Source organism: Cuculus canorus, chromosome 9 (genome assembly GCF_017976375.1).
Source record: "Cuculus canorus isolate bCucCan1 chromosome 9, bCucCan1.pri, whole genome shotgun sequence".
Lineage (NCBI taxonomy): Eukaryota > Metazoa > Chordata > Aves > Cuculiformes > Cuculidae > Cuculus > Cuculus canorus.
The window spans coordinates 21,338,286-21,358,898 of NC_071409.1; the positions used below are offsets into that span (position 1 = coordinate 21,338,286).

The window sequence follows — 20,613 nt, forward strand, 5'->3', positions numbered from 1 at the left end:
ACTTTTGACATATTTGTTTGCTGTTTCACTACTGCCGTCTGTCTATCTGTCTCTTTGTACTAATGGCTGTGAAGCCCTGGCACCAAAGAGCATTTCAGCAAGATGGGCTGATTATTATATCCCATCATATCTAGGTGAGAACCAGTCATGATTTTTTCAATCAGTGTTTTACCATTCCCGTTTTAAAACGACAAAGCTTTTATTCCTCCTAGCTTTTTAGCGGCTACTTTTAAAGGGCTTTTTATCTGCAGAGGTTCATAATTTACCAATGCTGAAAGGTGTTCCTATAGATTACACTGCCAAAGACTGGAAGTGCATGAAGAGGGAATTTAATGCAGAGGGAAGGGTAAGAAGAAAGAATAGAAAGGTTGGAGGAAGCCATGCTTTGAGGGTTTTTTTTAATCCTTCACAGGATCTTCCTTGCAACTAGAATTAACCTCTGAATCAATTGTTATCCATCATTAGAACAGATAATGTCATTTTATCTTAACCATAACTTTTTCTTGAGGTTACAGATACCGCTTGGACCTTCTGCAGTGTTTTCTGCACTACATTTGTCTTTTGCAAGTCTCTGCACAGAAGAGCATGAAACTCATCTTTCTCATAGGTTTCTAATCAGCTCCAGCTCTGTGACATTTTATATTTAGATCCAATGTTACATCTGTATTAATTTGTGACTGTGGGTCTATAATTTAATATGCAAATTATGTTTTACATGTCAGACCATCTAACAGTTGCCATCAAAGTGCAGAATACACGAGACAGAAAGGTATACTACCATGACACCAAACCCAAAAGGCATTATTCAATGACAGTGGATGACTATTTTGATAGACTTACACATATGGATTGATGTTGTACATTAGAAAGTTTTTAAATTACTTAAATGGGTGTGTTCCTCTTAAAAAAGCAGGGAATCATCCAGTACATTTGTTTCTTAAATTTTCAAGGCAATTACATCACTGAAGTGCTGGAGATCTCCAACTATCCAGCAAGACCAGAATCTGATAAAAAGTTACATTAAAAGACTATACCATGGTTAAAATTTCATTGAAGTTGATAAACTAATTATGGATTGAAGGCATAAGACACCAGTGTTTTTCCCTTTTTACTACAGTTAAGACAGGATGAAATCGATTGGTTTGAAGTAGTGTAGGGCACAGGGAAAAAAACCAATTCAGTTCACTAACCATAAATAACTGCTCTGATTAATATACTAATTTTAAACACCAAAGGTCTGTTGGCATACTTTCTTGTGCAAATACTTTCGATTAACCACAAAATTGCCTAAAGCACTTGTTTTATAGGAAATTCTTTATAAACTTAATTTTTATCCAAATTTGCCCCAGCAAATCATGAATTAAAATAACGCAGTGAAAAAAGAAAAAGGAAAAACAAAAATCAACCACCACTTCTAAGCACCAGAAGAAGGAAAACATACTTGCTTGAGTCATACATATCTAGTGCTACTTCATGGTTACTAAAAATGATGAAGTGTCAAGCTCTTATGACCATCTAAGGGAAGAGCTGGCTTTAGTGCCTATACTTCTGTTGTTCCTGTGAACTCTCAAGCTACTTGGACAGAGTTGAGTATCTCCCATCCCACTATGCCAGCTAATTTCTGCCCCGACATTCTTCCAAACCATACAAGTATTGTCTGTCTTACAAATAATTATAAAGGACATTTTTGAATGGATGTGAGATCTGAAATGGATTTCAAAGTGCAAGGACACACTTATGACTCGTACCTCCCTCTGCACTTCTTGGCCCAAGCAGCACTACCTTAGGTGCCTCTTCCATGCCATTGCTGAACTTCCATGCCATCAAGAAAGCTTTAAGTGCTGTCAGGCTTTTAAATTGCTTCTGGAAGGGCCAAAACTGGATTTGTAGACCTTGAGGCTTCCCAACTCCCACCCAAGGCAGCAACAGTGTCATGACAGTAGCTTCCAAGGTCACCAAGAAACAGATTGCACAAGAAGCATCAGAATGAACACAGGGGTGACAGCAGGGCACCAATTTAGCCCTGACAACTCCAAGCTGACAGAAGGCTGATGATTACACTGAGAAATAGAACGGCTCCATTTGGTATGAACATGCCTGACCCCAGCATGCTACTGAGTATATCAAGGAAGGTGAAGAGATGCAGACAGGAATAACAGTGATATCTTCATATAATGATTTTTAGTTACCGAGAGGGAAAATTTGAAAAGGCCATCCTTATTTTAGGCTGAAGAGATTTCTAGATCTCCCTTTGGGCTGGCTTTCTTGCCTAAAGAACCACTCTACACTAGTTAAGGATACAACTTACCATGCCACACAAAGACACATCTACCAGTTTTAGCAAGGGAAGAGCTGTCCAGCCAACTAAAATAAGACTTTAAATACCCAAACAGCTAAAATAAGTTAAAAACCACAGATTTTCAAATTCCTGTTGGACATGGAACACTTAACACTGAAAATTCACCAGTAACAGCCTTTGAAACAGTTTTAAAGAAACTGAAATCTTCAGTGTTGGAAAAGAATTACAACAAAGATAAATACTTACCAGATTATCTGATCACTTCATCTAAATCAAGGGCTTCTGCATTTGTAATATAACCAATTTATATTAAGGTTGTTTAAAACCCAGACTGCCTGCTACTTCATAGAATTAAACCAATTTGCTTTAGGACTGGCTGAGATGTCAGTAGTGACTACTTCTTTAACACATCAAGCGTTAGTTGCTGGCCACAACCAACCTGCTATATAAGAAGTAAAGGCAGTAAAGCACCATCATACAAGTCTCATGCTGCTCTTCTGTGGTTCACACATGACAAACAAAAAGACAGTGCCACTGTCTGTTCTTAACTCCTTATTATATGAAACACATCAACATGCCTCGTTAGCACTGTCTGTTGTTTAACACTTTCGTTTTCAAATTTTACTATTCAGAATGGTTTTGGATACTCCAGTACAGCACGCCTGTTGTTACAATACTTCGACAAGTGCTAAAGACATGCTTATTACCACAGACCCTAATGCAGGCACAGGTGACTGCATGACTTTGAAGTGCTTCAGCACATACCAAACCAACAGGATGCTCTCAAGCTGTCAAGACATGACACCAGTGCTCCTTTTACTGCCTTATAAAGAACCAAAACCATCTACACCTTCATATTTGCTGTCAGCCAGTGCTGCTTAATCACAAGAACAGAAGAGAATGGTAGCCAAAGAAAAAAGAAATGGGACTAATTTTTCCTGGGAGCTGAAGAGGAACAGAAGGAGAACAGGAGGCTAGGTACCAACATGGGAAGAGGTTGGTCACAAGGTTTCTTTTTGCCAGAGGACAGGTAGCTTTCTATCTGGAGCAGCCTAGTCAGTCACCTCTGCTTCCCTTGCCATGACTAGCTTGCTAGCAAAGTGGAAGAGTCATTTGGCGCAGAAGCGTAACCATGCCAGGGCCAAAACAGACCTGATAATCATAGATTATGTACACTAAACTAGAGCTATCTGAACAAAAACTAGCTTTTTTTGCCATCCTCTTCACTTTCCCTATTAGTTAATGCAGAATTATCACATTTTCTTGCATTTTATACACATTTTCATGTTAAAAACCTGCTCATTAGTAAAACTGCACGCGAAGGACTCACAGCTAAGATATGAAAACAAAATACAAGAACTCCTGACAATAATGAGGGCCTTGCTAGAAGGAGCACTATGTAAGCACATTAAGAATTACTGTTCAAGTATTTGTGAGGGTAGATTACCTAGTTTCACTAGGAAACAAAAATCCATGAAAACTAAACACATTTCTATGGGTAACCAAGACCATGGAAGTTTTAAGCTTGCGATTTGCTATAAAGAAAGAAAGTCTGTAGCACTGTTTCATGCATATATGCTGCCCTGTAAGAGTTATTTAGGTCTTCAGTCTCAAAGAAGAAAACATGAATCTCTCCAAGAGACCAGAATGGTAAAAGAGGACGAAACTCTGCTTTATCAAATACCTCTCTGCAGGAAGAAATATTGCATGGAGGAAAATATAAGGAAGTTCTTTTTCATAGTGAATGGGACATTATTTTTGTTTGCAAGATCCATCACACTTCATTGCCATTGTAATCAACAGTTTCCAAAAGAACATCTTTGTTTTAAGGAGTTTTGTACCATAAACTCTGATCTATCTGGACTAGTAGATGCTGACATTTTCGTTTACTGGAATCTTTATATAGTTCAATATCTTAATAGTGTGTGACCAGAGTTAAGGAAGAGATTGACAGCTAGTCAATGAACTGATGAATATCTATCTCATGAGCATTTCATTTTAGGTACCGTGCAGTGTGCATTTTGCCTTTACATACACATTCCAATGCTATTATCTTACACTTAATTACTTAGGTCTCAAAGCACTTTACAAAGGAACGAGCTATCATTATCAACATTCCATATACAAAGAAATTGAAGCATACTGGTATCATTTGCTGAAAGTTATTGAACTCCCATCCAAGGTCAGTGGCAGGTAAAAAACAAAGCTCTTATCTCAACTATCAGGCCAGCACTGTATTCAGCAGACCACGGGGCCTCTCAAGCTGTGGCAAATGCTTCCCATGTACACAATCTTTAGAAATCTAAATCAGGCATTGTAAAAGAATTTCAAATTCAACCTGCATTACAGCAAACACTACAGCACAAAATTTAAATATATTGACACTCAATCTGTTAAACACTACAATATTGTGTTCTGCTTTCTTCAATTGTATAAGCCAAGACGACAAAGACAACTTTCCTGACAAGTCTACCCTGGTCATTCCTCACCCGCTTTCAAACATCCTCTGGTAACATCCATCTCCTCAGACATGTTCAGTTGTAGCATCATAGTGATGGTAGCCTCTTGCAAAACCTTTGAAATGCTAGGATTTTGTTTTAGTCATGAAATTATAAAGACTATTCAGTTCTCACTCTTGCTTTTAATTTAAGTCTTAAAAGCAGAAGGTGGCACTTGGTAAAACCCATATTAACTTGATAATTGATCACAAAATGTTTAAGAGTCTGAACTCGCTCATCATTTTGCATTGAGCCATTTTATGTCACAAGGAATAAATAAAGTAATCCTTATTTGTAGGATCTGGAATGTTTTCACTAGCTGCACATTCAAGTACAAGTCCCAGGGCTGAATTAAACAAGCTAAGTGATGGTAACTGACTTCCACATCCAGCTCCGGTGCCTAGCAGACCTTGAACAAAGTTACCAAGACAACGGGCAACTAACAATGAAACTAGCACTGCACCAGTTTATTCTTGGCACTTGGTCTTACAATTACTCTTTTTTGGTACAAGTTTCCCCTCTCTTTGACTGGGCAAGAGAAATGGGAATCTCAACTTCCAAACAAGTTAAAAAAATAAAAAGAAATAAAGCTTGCTAGTTTACATTGTAATTGATATAAGTCTATTATTGCAAGACAAATTGCAGCAGACAACGAAAGAGACAGCTCAATCTGTTACTGAATCCTTGTAAAGGCTATATGAAGAGCTCGACCATTTCACTCATAAATCTTTCTTCTAAGTTTTTATTGCTGCTTGTGTGGGTAAAATAATAAAACAATGGGGTGAAGAAAACAAGGAATGCAGTAATTCATTTTTAGGCACAATTACATCAAGTTTGTTATAGGCATCATAACCCTTTCAGCATTGCATCAGAAATAACATCATATTACAGGCTGCTAAAACACCACAGATCTCTTTAAAGAGTCATTAGACACAATCGTGCCAATTGTGAATAACCATCTCTGCTACCAACTGATATGATACACTCGGCTGTCATAAGTCATCTCGATAATTGGTCACAAACTTTCTGCAGGACAGAGCAGAACAAAGAACATAGCGATGTGATTCCCGTGAGGCTGATCTACTTACAAAACATAATAGCAAATATAAACACAAAAAAAAGGACATTCCAGATCAGGATAGTCTTAAGCCCCGTGTTCCTACTTTTTTTGATTATTAATTTACATAATCATTTCTGGTCTAGTGTCTCAATTGTAGTGCCCAGCAGGAAGATCATGAGAGCCACTGCACAAGTCAGACTTTAGAATTAGCTGTCAACACTAAATGACAGAAACAAAAGATAAGCAAAGAGCTTGGAGAAGAAAAGACATAAAACTGAATACATGCAACAATTTTGTTCAAATGAGTGTAAGTACAGTTATGGTTCCTCCTCTGTCCAGAGACTGATGGTGCCTATAACATGAAAAGTGGCAGAAACCAAGACTACAACCAAGGATTACTAATGAGCAGCTTTCTGCAGTAGTTGGTGGTTAGAGTCTTTCCTTGTAAGGCCCCCAAGAGGGCTACCCCTGAACACTCCAGCTGGATCAACAATCGAGGGGCGCAGCAGAGAGGTACAGGGAAGCACGCCTCTGTACCAAAGACTGCCCACTGACAGCTTCACATTGCACAGTAATATTTTCCACTAACACTTTATAGCGCACATTCCAAAAACAAAATCATGGTTTTCTGGGCAGTCATCTGTTCCACCAAATCCTCAAAGCAAAAGATACTGGTAGGAGAGGTTCTTTTTCATTCAGGTGAAGTGTTGGAAGTAAACCAGTTCATTTTAGAATAAAGTTGCACACGCAAGTAGGGAGGAGGGGACAGAAGTTTAAAACCACAATACATTACTATTAAGTAATGCAGTCAAATTAAAATTAAGCTACTTAAACAGCAATATTCCAACATCAGGCAAAAAAAAAGAGGCTATAGCTGCTAGGTCTACAATACATTTTCTTTAGTTTTGCTTGCAACTAATTGATACAAAACTGGCAAGCATCTGACTGGAGATGTCCAAGACTGTTAAGAAGCCTTACACTCTAAATTACCTCGCTTTTGTTAGGCAGCTGAATTGCCCATAACATTCATTCTGAAAGGAAGTTTTTCCCTGCAGAATTTAATTTATAAACCCACTCCTGCCAGGCTGTGATAGCAGCTACTGTACAGACCTGAAAATGATGACTACTGAAATTCCATTGAAACCCTAGAAATCAATAGAAAGCAGACAAATCACCAAGATAAAGTTCCGCCCAACTGCAAAGACCAAGAACTGCAGGATATCTTACACTGTTTTTATAGTGTCCGCAGTCACCAACCTTGAAATAGAGACCGCACAATCTCATTTCAGTCTGAAAATCCAACCTCTGCTATCCACAGGCTGCACCCACACAATCTGCCTGTCTGAAATGCCTTAGTGCCGTAGGTCTTCCCAGGCAAGAGAAGGAGACTCAAAAGACTAGTGAAGATAGTTAAGTATTTGCTGAGGCTTATATCGCATTTCATAAAAGCTTATTATATGGGCTCCTTAGGGAGCCTGATCCTGCTTACCTTGAAGCAGCAGCTCTGCTGTAAGTCAGTAACAAAGCAACCTGCATTGGTGTCACACTGGTTCATATCAAGTTGCAGATATAAACTTTTTGTTTCTATGGGCAGTAAAGAGATACACAATTGTAGCATCTCCCTTGGCCTACCCTTACCTGAACTAATATTGTCTGAAGGCAAGTGCTGGCCCGCTGTGGTCTGATAGCAGAAGTTTCATTGTAAAAAGCCCTACACTGTATTTAAATGCTTGCTCATAAATGAAAAACATTATCTATGACCAGGCTCCAAGGAAAACCACCCTTTTGCAACATTTGCTGACTTTTTGCATTTCCCACTTACCGTGCCAGCTGCAGCTCCAGCTGCTTTATTACCTTCACTGAGGAAGGCTCCTACCCCCACAGACAAGGGGTGCAGCAAGCCCACACAAGACCCACATAAGCCTTAGTGGAGCCCAGAGCTCAAAGTATGACAGAGGTTATGAAGTAAGCATGATACAAGCCATGGATCAAATAAAGAGCTTAGCTTTTCAGCTCTTAAAGGAATTGTTGTAAACAGTTGTTACATTCCTTCTCGCTTAATGACGAACAAGCCAGGTGGGTAGGCGAACATATTAGAATTTAAAAGCAAGAAACCTAAATATTCAAAAATCTGCCTTTCTTTGAACAAAACACATTTTGCTTCAGCTGAAAGGGAAATTATAATTTGTCTAATACAAAAGAAACCCTTTGTCCCAATCAGCCTACTCTGAAGGAAAGGCTTTTTCTCCTCCTTAAGAAACCAAATGGATACAGTTCTGTAATTTTGGAGAGCTTTATGCAGTATGCCATGCTCTTATTTCACATAAATTACAAGACAAACCATTGGGGTTTATCAGATTGTGAAGCAGCATAAGAGGTTCCCATTGAGAGTGGGTGATAGTCTAAGTCACATAGATTTTAGCCTATAATATGCTAGAACAAAGTTATCGCAATGAAAAACTGGTGCATAAATTATTTCAAGGACACTAGGAAATACTTGGCAGCAATCTGTAAAAACAGCTTTCCTGCTTTCAGAGGCACCAAAAGAAATCCCATGAATAAATACATTTGGTTCATTTGTTACAGTCTTTACCCACAGCCCAACCTCTTTTGACTCAGAATTTACTCTCGCAAGGGTAAAGCCATGCTGAGAAATTTAGGAGTGCCACAAGTACATGCAGGTTCAGAAGCAAGAGAAATATTCCACTGGACATCATTGTGGATATTCAATAGCATTATCCACTACAGAAGCTCATCTGACTCCAACCAAATTAATTTTTCATCTTATTTTGTTAAAATTAAATACTAAAAGATGCAAGTTCTGGAAAATATGAGAATAACCAAATAACCAGCTGGAGCACAACATAGGCGATTTTAATATTAAGTCAACATTGATAAAATATTCATGTCTTCACAAATATCATTAAACATGCATTTTACCCAAACACCTGATGCATCTGAGACAATTTACATTGGACTCACCATACTGGCAGCGAAGCCCCTGAAATCCTGCAGGACACTGGCACATCTGGGATCCTGCTTCAGAACATTTCCCTCCATTGAAGCAAGTGCCAACAGTACACAGCGCTAGTACACAAACAGAATGAAATAGGAGGGAGGTTGTTGGTTTCGTGCCAAGAATCCTCCAGAATTGGCTCTTCCTGTTACAGTCCTGCTGTAATAGGGACCTCCAAACAAGAAATTCAGCTTTTTATTTAAACGGAAGGGTTAGACTGCAATAGAATTTCTCATCATGGGTGTAACTACCACAGCAATAACGAGAAATACAACTTCAATAAAAATAAGACTAAGATAATGCAGTTCAATCTAAAGATGCTTCAGAGGCAGAAGACAGTTTCTCAGGACTACCTGAATCCAGAATGGAAGAAGAGACAAACTGATAGAGAATAATTCAGCAATTGTTAAGAAACACTGGTGTACTAAAAGACGTTAGACATGTTTAAGGTAATTACAATACTTCCCTTCCTCCAACAGAACATTATTCTTTGACAGTAAATTAAATTCCACATACTTCAGCCACACATGCAAAGAATATCTGATGTAAAAGAATAATTCAACCATTTTGGTGCCTTCAAGAATTCAAAAAAAATCTGCACTAGTCTTTCAGGAAGAAAATTTTATATTGTCACTGGTGCCTCAAATACATTAAATTCCTCTGTAACAGAGATTAAAATGCAGATTGTAAACATATCTTTGACTTCTTCCCACAAAAGAGGTGCACACTAAATACATGGATTCAGGCTGAAACTAATATGAATGCCTCTAAAGCTTGTTTTTGTTGGTTTCTCTACAGAGAGAATCATATAGGCAATTTCTCTGAATGCATCCCTCATGTTGGTATGCAGATTAAATACATAGGAACAGATGCTAACTTTCATACAGAAAATACAATTACTGACAAAACAGTAACAAACCTAAACAGTGAGTAAATCGCTATCTTCTACTTATATCTTGTAAACAGTGGCTAAAATGGTTCCTTATTTAAATTAAATACCATCTTTTACAAAGGTAGAACATCATGATTAGAAATTACTGATAGGAACAGGTTCTCATCAGGTGGAGAACCATAAAGTAAAACATATTTGCTTCAACGGCAACAGCAGCAGTGAAAAAACCAAAACCAATCAGACTTCATGATGAGTGCTATGTCCAAAAAACAAGTGCCTTACAGCAGATTACTTTGTATAATTTGGGTGACAGCAATAAATTTGATTGGCCTGTCAAAGCCAGGCTGGTACAAAAATGCTGCAACAACTCTAATCAGAAATTCAGTTTCCACTGTTTGGATTAGAGGTACTTGGTACTTTTAGATTTAAAAATACTATAGCTTCTTTATTTTTAAAAGAAATTTCTTTCCACAATATTACCTGTTTATAACTGAAAATCCCAGTTACATATAGCAAGAAACAAAATCCATCTTCCTAGAAGTAAGCATTTGTAGGAAAAGGTAAAGTCTAAGGATATCATCTCTCTTGGTTTGTCAGCTTTGCAATCAACTTACAGTGCAAACAGCCAGGCTCATCGTCATGTTGGACCCATCCAGGGCAGCACTTGTAGACAGTTTGACGTTCCATTCGGTACACCTGCTTGTAAACTGTATAGTACCCAGACCTTTGAAAAGAGTAAGTTTAAGAGAACAATCACAAGTTCTATTCAGCTTATTTACATCTCATTAGTAACAAATTGTACTCATGCATCTTATTTGCTACACATTTTTTCAGCCCCCGTCAGTAGTTCTTGTTAAAAATGAAACAAATGCATCCTGATATCATCCAATAGCTCTAATATACGATAACCACATTTTCTGACGAACCTGTATTCAGGGCAGTCAAAAGTGAGTAACTGTGGTTTGCAATCAGTTCTGGTTTTAGTTATTGGGGGAGTCAGATCTCCCATCAGGTCTATGCATATCACAGAAAAAGAAGTTCTATTCCCCACATTACATGACTTGACAGCGGGACTTGACCTGAAACAGAATGAGACAGGACCACTTTCCGATAATATAAAATTGTGGTTGAAAGCCAGCCAAGAAGTTCATGACACCCAAAACTGAAAAGAGTTGCGTTTTCTACTCAGTAACAGCAGACTTAAAGTCTCAGCAGGACACGACAGATCCATAACTAAGTTCCATATATTTCAGGAGATGAAATAGTTTACAACTCCCCTCTCAAAAAAGAGACAAAAAAAAGAATTAAAGATTTTGCAAAGCTTAGTAACAGAATTCATTTATAACTACAGATAGTATATTACCTTCTCTCATAGCCCATACACCACCTCTTCCCCGTGCAACCTTGCTTCCACATCTTGACCATACGACTAAAGGCTTGAACACATGGCTGTTGGTGTCCTACCAGTGCCATCTCAAACACTGGACACACATTTGGCCTTGAGGGAAAGAAAAAGACACATTTTCTTACTTCTAACACAATATTTAGAAGCCTAGGGAAATAAAATTGTGCTATGTGTAACAGTTAATAACCGTTTGCTAAAAAAACAGCAATACAAATTCTGTTTCAATTACTTTTTTACCTTGAACTGATCAAACAGCTCTTTTGCAAATGAAACCAGTATCCATAGACACCTGACAAAACAGGACCCAATGATTTTAGAACAGCAAATGGTCCACAGATCTTAATGGAGCCAAGATATCATTAATGTATTGGTTGTACAAGTCACAAGTGAACGCACTCCTGATGGTAATTTTCAGATGAATGGCCCAGCTAGAAATACACGATTGTATTTTGTCCCCAGAAAATGAAAGCAAACATTGGAGCAGGATTTAACCGATAACTCAGCAGACGCATTTTGCCATCTCTTGATGTTATCAGCCTACAGTAATCCTTTCAGATGAGGCATTGCCTGACAAAGGCTGGTGCCTCACAAGCTGAGGGGCAGATGATGAAGGTGAGGGAGCCAGAAAGGTTCTGCCCGCACTGAGGTCCTGTACATGCAACAGCCCTTATTTCAGCTGTTATGCTCGGGGGGAAGGGAAATCAAAGACTTGACAGCTAGAGGCACTGACCCCACAGCTCAAGGCTAGTGAATAGCCAGCCTCTATAGATGCGCAATACAAACACAGCACCTGCCTTAGGACATAAACCGAACAATATACACAATGACACTCAGGCTCCACACAAGTCAACAGGAGCTTTTCCATTGATTCAAGGCAGATAAGGTTTATCCAAACTGTCTCTATAGGAAATGTATATTCTGTAAGATTCCCCCCTTTGCTCTCAGTCTCCTCTGGGAAGCACATGAAATTTGTAAGAGGAAGTATCGCTGCTCTCTGATTATTCCTAAAATAACAAGACGAAAATAAAAATGTTGCTTTGTAGGATGATACATATTCTTCATCCTGCTACCTAATCCGAGTTACAAAAATAGCACGATTTCAGGAGGTGTGAAGGAGCAAAAGGGTCACACATTGATAGTTTTGCAGGGACTCTGCCAGCCTTATTCTGGTTTCACTGCCCTGGTGTAAGGTCAGAAATGCTACGTGCCGAAAAGTAAAACATGCAGGGTCTCAGTAAAGCCACAGAGCATGGTCGGGGTGGGAGGTTGCCTTAAGACAGGAGTCTACTGTTTGAAAAATGAAATTAATTCAGTGATTTTTTTTTTAATAGTTTACAGATTGTTAACAATTAAATTATCAGTTCCCCCAGATCGGCTGCTCTAGCTGGTCAGACTGCAAATTTAAGCCTCACTGACTAAAACACAAGGGGAAAATAGGGACATTGCATACCCACTCTGGTAAATGACAAGCAACATTCAGCAGCTGCACCACACCAGATAGTAGACAAGTCCTTCTTCAGATTCAAGTTTGAGACTCCTCTTCAGACCAGAGAGTAACAAATAGCAAGACTGACACACTCATTTCCTCTGTCAGTAGACCCAGGTATGAATGTGAGCCGGTGCTAGAAAATAGGAGGTTTTTTTACATTAATAAGATAGAGAACAGTTCTAGCCCAACAGCTGCCTGGCAGTTAAAGTTATTAGTTACACTGGATATTGTCAGTATCTCATTCAAGATTTACGGTGCTTTTTATCTCAGAGGCCCAAAGTACTTTATAGCTGCCTATTACGTCTGAACACCACGCAAGGTAGCCTTTCCAATATAAGAGTACATTCTTCATCTGCACGTCTGCAGGTAGTTTATAAACATCATTAGATTAAGCCTGGGCAGAACAGGGAAATACTGTAAGTGTGATCATTTTTACTGCTGAGCTAAATACTTGGAGGAAATACTGCCTGCCTAGATCAAAATCATTCCATAATATTCCCAGTATTGTGCAGAAGTCCTTCAGTACTCTGCAGCAGCCAACAGTCAGGTCTCACAGCTCCCAGACTAAGGGGAATACCTGGGACAGCCATCTGAGGGTAAAGAGGCTGGTCCTTCACCCAAAAAGGACACTTCAGTAGAGAAACAGATTCAAAACCAAACCCACCACCTCCCTGGGAATTCTAGGTACTCTACGTAAAAAACGAAGTTATGAAAATGAAGTCTATAGCTGTATGCTCTGGTTGTCTTATCTCACCATGGAAAAAGAGTAAAGAGTACAGTTGTGCTCTAAGACCTTATCTTGACGGCAACTCGTTTCCTGAACTAGAACGCCTGTTTCTCCCAGGCTTTGGAGGAACTGCTTGTCTTCATCATTTTAAAACACACGTTCCGTGGACATTGTTCCATATTCTTCCTTCTCCACTGCAGAGCTCGTTTTCTATATTGCTCTTTACTACCCATTCCTTGAGTTTGTCCTAGCTGCTGTTGCCAACACCATGAAGCAACACACAAGACAGTAGCAGCATAGTTTCAGATTGCCTTAAATGCCTTCCAGAAGCCACCCTTCCTCCACATTCCCTTGTCGTCTCCATTCTTAGTAATCTTTCCCACGTATGCCAGCTACCCCTTCCTCTCCAATTACCTCACCATTTAACATACTTATCTGAAGTTCAGAACAATTGTTCCCAAGACATTCTTAGTGCAAAGTCTGCTGTTTGTTTCACATCCAATTTTTGTATGCCCAAAATCTTGCCTGCTTTTTTTCCATTACGTCAGTCGGTCTAATAAAACCCTCGCCTTACTTAGCAACCATGCCTCACTTAGCAGGCTTTTTAAAGTGACTCTCCCTCTACTGAATAGAACATCATGTACTGATAATTCATGCATATCTCCTTTTATTAGAATTGCCTAAAACTTTCCAGATAAAGGTACATTCATATGCATCACACTACCATAAATAAAAGACAGAAGCTGACGATTGTTGTAATGACATACTGAGCCCATCCCATAAATTCTTATTCATGTGATATTACCACGTTTCCAGGAATAGCTGTATTGACTTCTATGAGATAGTTAATCGCAACAAATGGCGCTCACAGAACAAAGCAAGCCAGCAGCATAAAGTCATATGTTTATTAAGATTTATTCAAATTAAGTCATTCCTCCTAGATGCCCTGGGGATAATTTAAAGGCAGATATCAAAACCCTTGCTACACTGTAATTAAATTTCAACAATTGCCTAACAAAATCCTCTGCTGGCAAAGCTTGGAAATAAAGCATGCCCTCTCCAACAATTAGCCATCTTAACAACTCCCCTCACACATAGTTAACGTATCACTTTTTAAGCCATCTGGCTCATTGCTCTTTGATACGTTATCTATAAACTTAACATCTTCTTGAACAAGACTACAGCTATTGAAAATATTTCTGTATTATGGCACTCTATTAAAAGCCATCTAAAACTAACCCGAAACCTCAAGTGTATGTAATGGTATATCCAGAGGAGGAGAGTTCTGTTTTAACTCCCATGCCCTTTGCATTCAGAAGATATTTCTTAACAGCAGTTTAAGCGTTAAGACTAGCAAAACATACAAAAATATTATGTTCTATGATTTGATTGATACACCAGTCCCTTATAACCTTTTATTACTGATGCTCACTGTTAGCCAAGACTAACACGAAGGCTATTATTAGCCTGTCAGTCTGAGTTGGGCAAGCAAGAAAGTTCTCTTCTCGTATTTGCATTAAGAGACTGCCCTTTAAACAAAGACACCTTACACACTTACAGCTCAAGCCTTAAGAATCTAATGAACAGATAATTAGGCTAACATGAACTAAGATCAGTCCTGGCTAATCATGTGGCTGTGATGCCTGGGAATCGCTGCATAACAGGAAAAGTTCAGAGAAAATTAAAAGCATCCCCAAGGTGGGATATAACTCATTCCTGTGTTTAGAATTTTAAAAGTACGTATATTCATACAAAAAAACCAGTCAATAAAGCACCCATGGAGGTTTATTAAACATAAAGATGGCAAACCTGGCTCAGAAAGCACCTGAGCCTCAAGCTAGAGGCTGAGGCAGTTATTCAGGCAAAGTCTCATTGCATGTTCCCCCTTTTCTTATTCTCCTCACTAGCCATTTGCTTTCCATTCCAGGAAACAGCCCACAAGCTCGATGGGCTGCTGTTTCACTTGCCCAGAGTCTCACAGCATTTGGACACACAGACAGCACCCTTGAAGTCCTCAAGGAGTGATTAACAATTGTGATCATTCGTCCTGAGCTGCAATGCTGCATCTTCCACCTCAAACAGTGATGACCACCACTATCACCTCAAAAGATTTCTCCCAGGAAGGGACTGCAGTCTTCCCACAACTCATGACAGAGCATAGATGACATAAACAGCATGCCTACAATCTCCCGAGTGAGGTTTTCTGCAGTTTTTTCCTTGCCCATCATTCTGTAAGTCTGAGAGGACGTTAGTGCAGACACCTATTTCACGTACACCCATCCAAGCATAAGTGATTTTATATAACAATAGATGGACTCTTACGATGAAATGCACTTGGTTTTCACATAATAAAAGAAGTTACAGGTACAGGCCATCTGCTTTTGGGAGCAGAGAGGCAGCTTTCTGCACACTCTTGGCACAAGTGATCCAAAATGGGCTGAGGTAAAGAGATGGGAAGACAGCTGAACACACAAGAACCAGAAAGGGAACAGCTCCATTTCAAAAGGTGCATCACATCTCCGTAACAGGGATATTTTCTTATTCTGCTTGGCACAGTCCTAACACCTGGCTCTTGGAATGACAGTTAAAGAAAATCTCTCATTCTATCAATCTACTTTTTTTACAGCTCTAATCAAGAAGCTAAAGGTAGGTAGATTTAATGGCAGTGAGAGAACAAACACACATCAAGATATCCCTAAAGGTTTCTTTCAACAATGCTAACTTTAAATCAAAACATTAATGAATATGAAGCAAAGAATGATTTGTCTGTCTGATTTGAGGTCTTTCCATGGAAACTAAGTAAGTGAATGACACCACCTTCTATGCTAAGCCAGCAGATTCTTAATATCTTCCTAAAAACGAGATGTCATAGCCTGCATTGCCTCAGCTGAAGAATTTACAGCCTGAATGCTATTGATCTTCCCATGGAACAGTCAATAGTTGAAACCTGTCATAAGAAGTGACTTGCTGGAATTGTGTGTTTTCAAAACACTAATGAGTTGGTGCTCTTTCTTCTTATGCTGTTATTCAAAGTTTAGAAAAGCACAGTCTATATGCTTTGCCAGATTTAGTTTGAAAAGATCAAACGAGAACTTCCCCCGAGGAAATCAAGACTATAGTCAGGGCTAGACTCTCCACTGCTGCGATGACAACCAGCGGTTTTGCTCTAAGGATACAGTGACATTGATCAGAACTTGTTGTAAATACACTGCCACATTGGCTTTGGCTAGAAACTTCTCAGACTACAGAAGTCCCAATCTCCTCACACCTCCAAGCACCGAAACAGAGCATTCCCCGGCTTCTTTTGTAAGAGAACTCTAGAAAAGCATGTTGGCATCACGCAGAAACATGCTGCATTGTAGAGATCAGTAACACGGTGTTGTATGCAAACAGGATGTTGATCGGAAGTTTGCTATAAATATCATCTCAAGTGGAAAGGAGAGAAAAGCAAATTTCATCTGAATAAGTCAAGTTAGGAAACAGGCCACAGACAAGGTCCAAAGTTACGTATATTTTTATACAGAAAAATACAAATAAATTGTTTCTAGATATACATTCCTTAATATGAAAAATAATTCACAGTGGCTCAAATGACAGAAAAGTCTTTTCTTTTTTAAAACTGCCAGGTTCCCCTTTCTACCCTTAAGATATTTTAAGGCTCATTTCCCCACATTCCTGAGATAAAATTAATCAGCACTACCAGAGACAATTGGGACATCCTGCTCTCTTGATCGCTAATCAATCCCCACTCTCTACCGATCCTGTATCAATATTTGTGACGTTTATAAGCCCTCTGGGATATGGATTGTAAGCACCAAGCTCATTTAGATTAGGTCTCATTATCACCACTATTCTCTGGATCCATGGACAAAGGTCCACCACAGAAGACTCTCCTAACCCCACAGGTTACTAATGCACTGCTGCGTCTTATCCAAATCCTCTCTTCAATTAGACAGAACAGCTAATAACACGAGAGATCTTTCAGCCTTTGTGTACTGCATCTAGATTAAGAGCAGATCAATATGAGATGATTAATTATACACTCAGCAATTATAACAACAATAAGATTTTTAGTTCCTACAGCTATCAGAGTGCAGCGTCTGTCATTTAGCTTCTATTTAACTATCCTCCTCCCTCCCTCACGACAGAATAATCTATTTTGGTTAGGAATAAAAACAGAAGATAAATATGCACATCCAGATCATTTAACTATGATTTGCCAAGTCACCTTTTCTGCATTCTAGATCAAAGAGTGATTTTTATTTTTTTTTTACTTAGTGTCACAGCCTCAGTCCAACAACATCCAGTTTTATAGTTTCTCCCACTGCCTGACCTCTGCAGGCACAAAGTAGCATCTGCACGATCAGATAAATAATCAAGTAAAGCACACACACAGGATGGCAAATATAGTATTATCACTTTAGCATACAACTCTGATAACTTCCAATATCTGTCTTCACTCACATTCAGGAAGCGCGCGCCCCAAATAGTTGATTATCCTAGAATATGGCTGCTACGCCATGAGTCATTGTAAGCAAGGAAAATTCAGTACCGATATCATAGCACAACAGCAGAGACTACTTGATATTACCATCTTCTTAAATCCATTATTTTCTTTATTGCTAGGTGCCTTCTGTATACCTCCACAGCTCTCTACGTTGGGGTTTATTTTTAAACAGGTGACAAAGAACAGCATCTAGAAGAGTGTCAGCAGCATTGCCGGTGACCATGCCTGCCAAGCCTCGCACAGCACTGACAAACCCTTGTAGCATGCAGGCTGCGTTACAGACATTTTTAAGGACCTTTGTCACAGGGATCCAAGTCTAACGTTGTTAGAAAACCATACGGGAGGTCACATATAAGGAGCCTAAGAAATAGTTTACACGTATTCATTGTTAACATAAAGCAAACAATTGCCCTGAATTCAGACAAAGTGGAGTTAAAAAAAAATGTGAAACTACAAGAAAAAAGCATCAAGTAGCAGCAGCCATCTCCAGATGACATTTCACATTAACTATATCCATCTCAATTATCATTACACTGCAGAAGAGTGTATAAGAAAAGTCACCCCAGCAAATCTGCCCGATACCGACACCTGAGCTTCTTTTGGCAAGAAGGCACAGGAAGACAATGCTAAAACATGAAAAAAGTCACTGGAAAGCGTCATACAACTTGTGTTGGAAGGGAAAAAAAAAAAAATTTTGGTTTACAGTAAGTGCCACAGTGTTTGACAGCAAAACTAGTTAGAAGGTAGCGAAATCCTCAGCTTCGGTTTGGCAACCAGTATCTAGGAATTGCTCGCGACTTTTGTGGTGGATGTCAGATTTTAACAGTTTAGAGCCAAAAACTTGAAAGATTTCATTTAAAGTTAAATGTAATATATGCAAGAAGAGTCCCTACATGCCAATGTTTCAAGCGTTAAAATATTCCCAGTCTTTTACTCCCCTATAAATCCTTAGCTCGATACCATTGATGCAAACGCCTTTTTTTTTTAACATTAAACAATTTTGTTAGAGCTAAATATTTTATCAACTCTAGCCACAAAAAAACATAGCAACTTACAAGCATGCATTAGCGGACGAGCATTCAGTGGTAAACAGGGAAAAAAACCTCAAACATCGCTGCCTGTCAAATTAGAAACATAACACTAAGGTTCTAAATAACCCACAGATTCCTGGTGTTACTTTACAGACAAAACACAATGGACAGGCCTCGTCTCACGAAGAAAACAACTAAAATGGCTAAGTTCATGCAACTATTTCTCACCACTGATCATGCGTTAGTCAGGCAGGGAGAGAGCTTAGCAATCACAAGCAGAAGGATAACCACTGAAGAGCATGGTAATGGTTGAGGTGTATGAAAACTCACTTCCTATACAGGGATATGCTCACCTGAAGGAATTAGACTTCAAAATATGTGTTTTATAATTTGAGAAATTTGTTTGTTACAAAACAATACAAAGCACCCTATGAAGCCACCTCCTCAGGCACAGCCCAAGATATTATGATATATTCTCAATATTGAATTCATTTTTGTACATTAAAACACAGTCTGGGCGAGGTGTTCTCTACTAAGCAACAATTTATGAATAGAGTTCCACTGTGACTTACAAAGGGAGGGCAGTATGGTGTTTCTATTAAAGAAAACAAAAAAAGAACATCAGCACTCTGACTTTAATAAGATTTCCCTCTACACATAAGAGATCAAATATTCATTCTCAGGTCAAAAGCACTGAGAGAAATACAGCCAAGCATACAGCTCAGCTTGCGTATGCATTTTATCTGAAAGCACATATCTTCTTGCGCAAAAGGCAGAAATATCAAGTTTATCTCCAGAACAATTAATGTTTTACACCAAGACCAGCACGGAATCCAAAATATAAAACCAAGAATGCATATGTTCAGCATGCAATTTTAAAATGCTTTGATTTAGAAGTAATGGAAGAAAATTTCTCCTCAGAAATAAATTAAAAGCAATAGGTTTTAGAGAGAACGTAAGCAGTAACAGACTTGAATTTCAGAAGGAGGAAATCTATTAACTGTGTTCAAAGAGAGAAGGTATTTAATTGGTGAATAACACAAGTCTGCAATATGGTCTTTTAACTCTGAGAGCCAAAGCATCACTTCCATCAAAGGAGGATCTGCTGAGGCGTTATCCAAAGACCAGTTTTTACATTAGCAGATAATCTTACCTCTCCTCACCAGGAGGTTTTTTTTAAATATATTAAAAATACTCCATGTTCTCTGTCATATCTAGATCATGGCATGCCTAGGACAACGATAAATAAGCAGCATGGGATATAAACAATGCAGAAAAACAAAGTCGAAGCAATCTTTCTAGAAATCAGAAATACTGCAAACACACTATATGCACAAAATAAATGCATAAATATCCATAAATAACTAAACTATATCAACATTTCATAATGCAGCAGAGGTATACCTAAAGAAACGCAGACAAGTTCACCCTCCTTAGGGTGCAGCTTTGAAGAATAACTTAAGAAGCCAAATCCCAATGAAATGAATGGGAGCTGGGACTTACCTACCTTAAACTTGCAGATCTAAGAATCTTACAGTAAATAAGCTATCGTGATAATAAGCAGCAAATTTCTAAACCCCATATAGGTACATGATGTGAGGTCTCTAAGAAAACAGATATTTACAAAACCAGAGAATATTTTACCATCAATTATGACATCAAGTTCATCGTTGATAAACGTCAACATGT

At 38.7% G+C, this 20,613-nt stretch overlaps 1 protein-coding gene across 1 annotated transcript in view; it reads right to left on the reverse strand.

Annotated features, from left to right (window-relative positions):
- The window catches only part of LOC104063822 (multiple epidermal growth factor-like domains protein 6), a 194,697-nt gene that overhangs the window by 169,607 nt on the left and 4,477 nt on the right, over nucleotides 1–20,613 (reverse strand). Inside the window, exons 2-4 of the mRNA XM_054074867.1 lie at nucleotides 11,129–11,263; nucleotides 10,380–10,489; nucleotides 8,840–8,944 (exon numbers count right to left, since the gene is read on the reverse strand). Of these exons, the coding sequence (XP_053930842.1) occupies nucleotides 8,840–8,944; nucleotides 10,380–10,489; nucleotides 11,129–11,263 (350 nt within the window). The remainder of the gene's footprint in view (nucleotides 1–8,839; nucleotides 8,945–10,379; nucleotides 10,490–11,128; nucleotides 11,264–20,613) is intronic.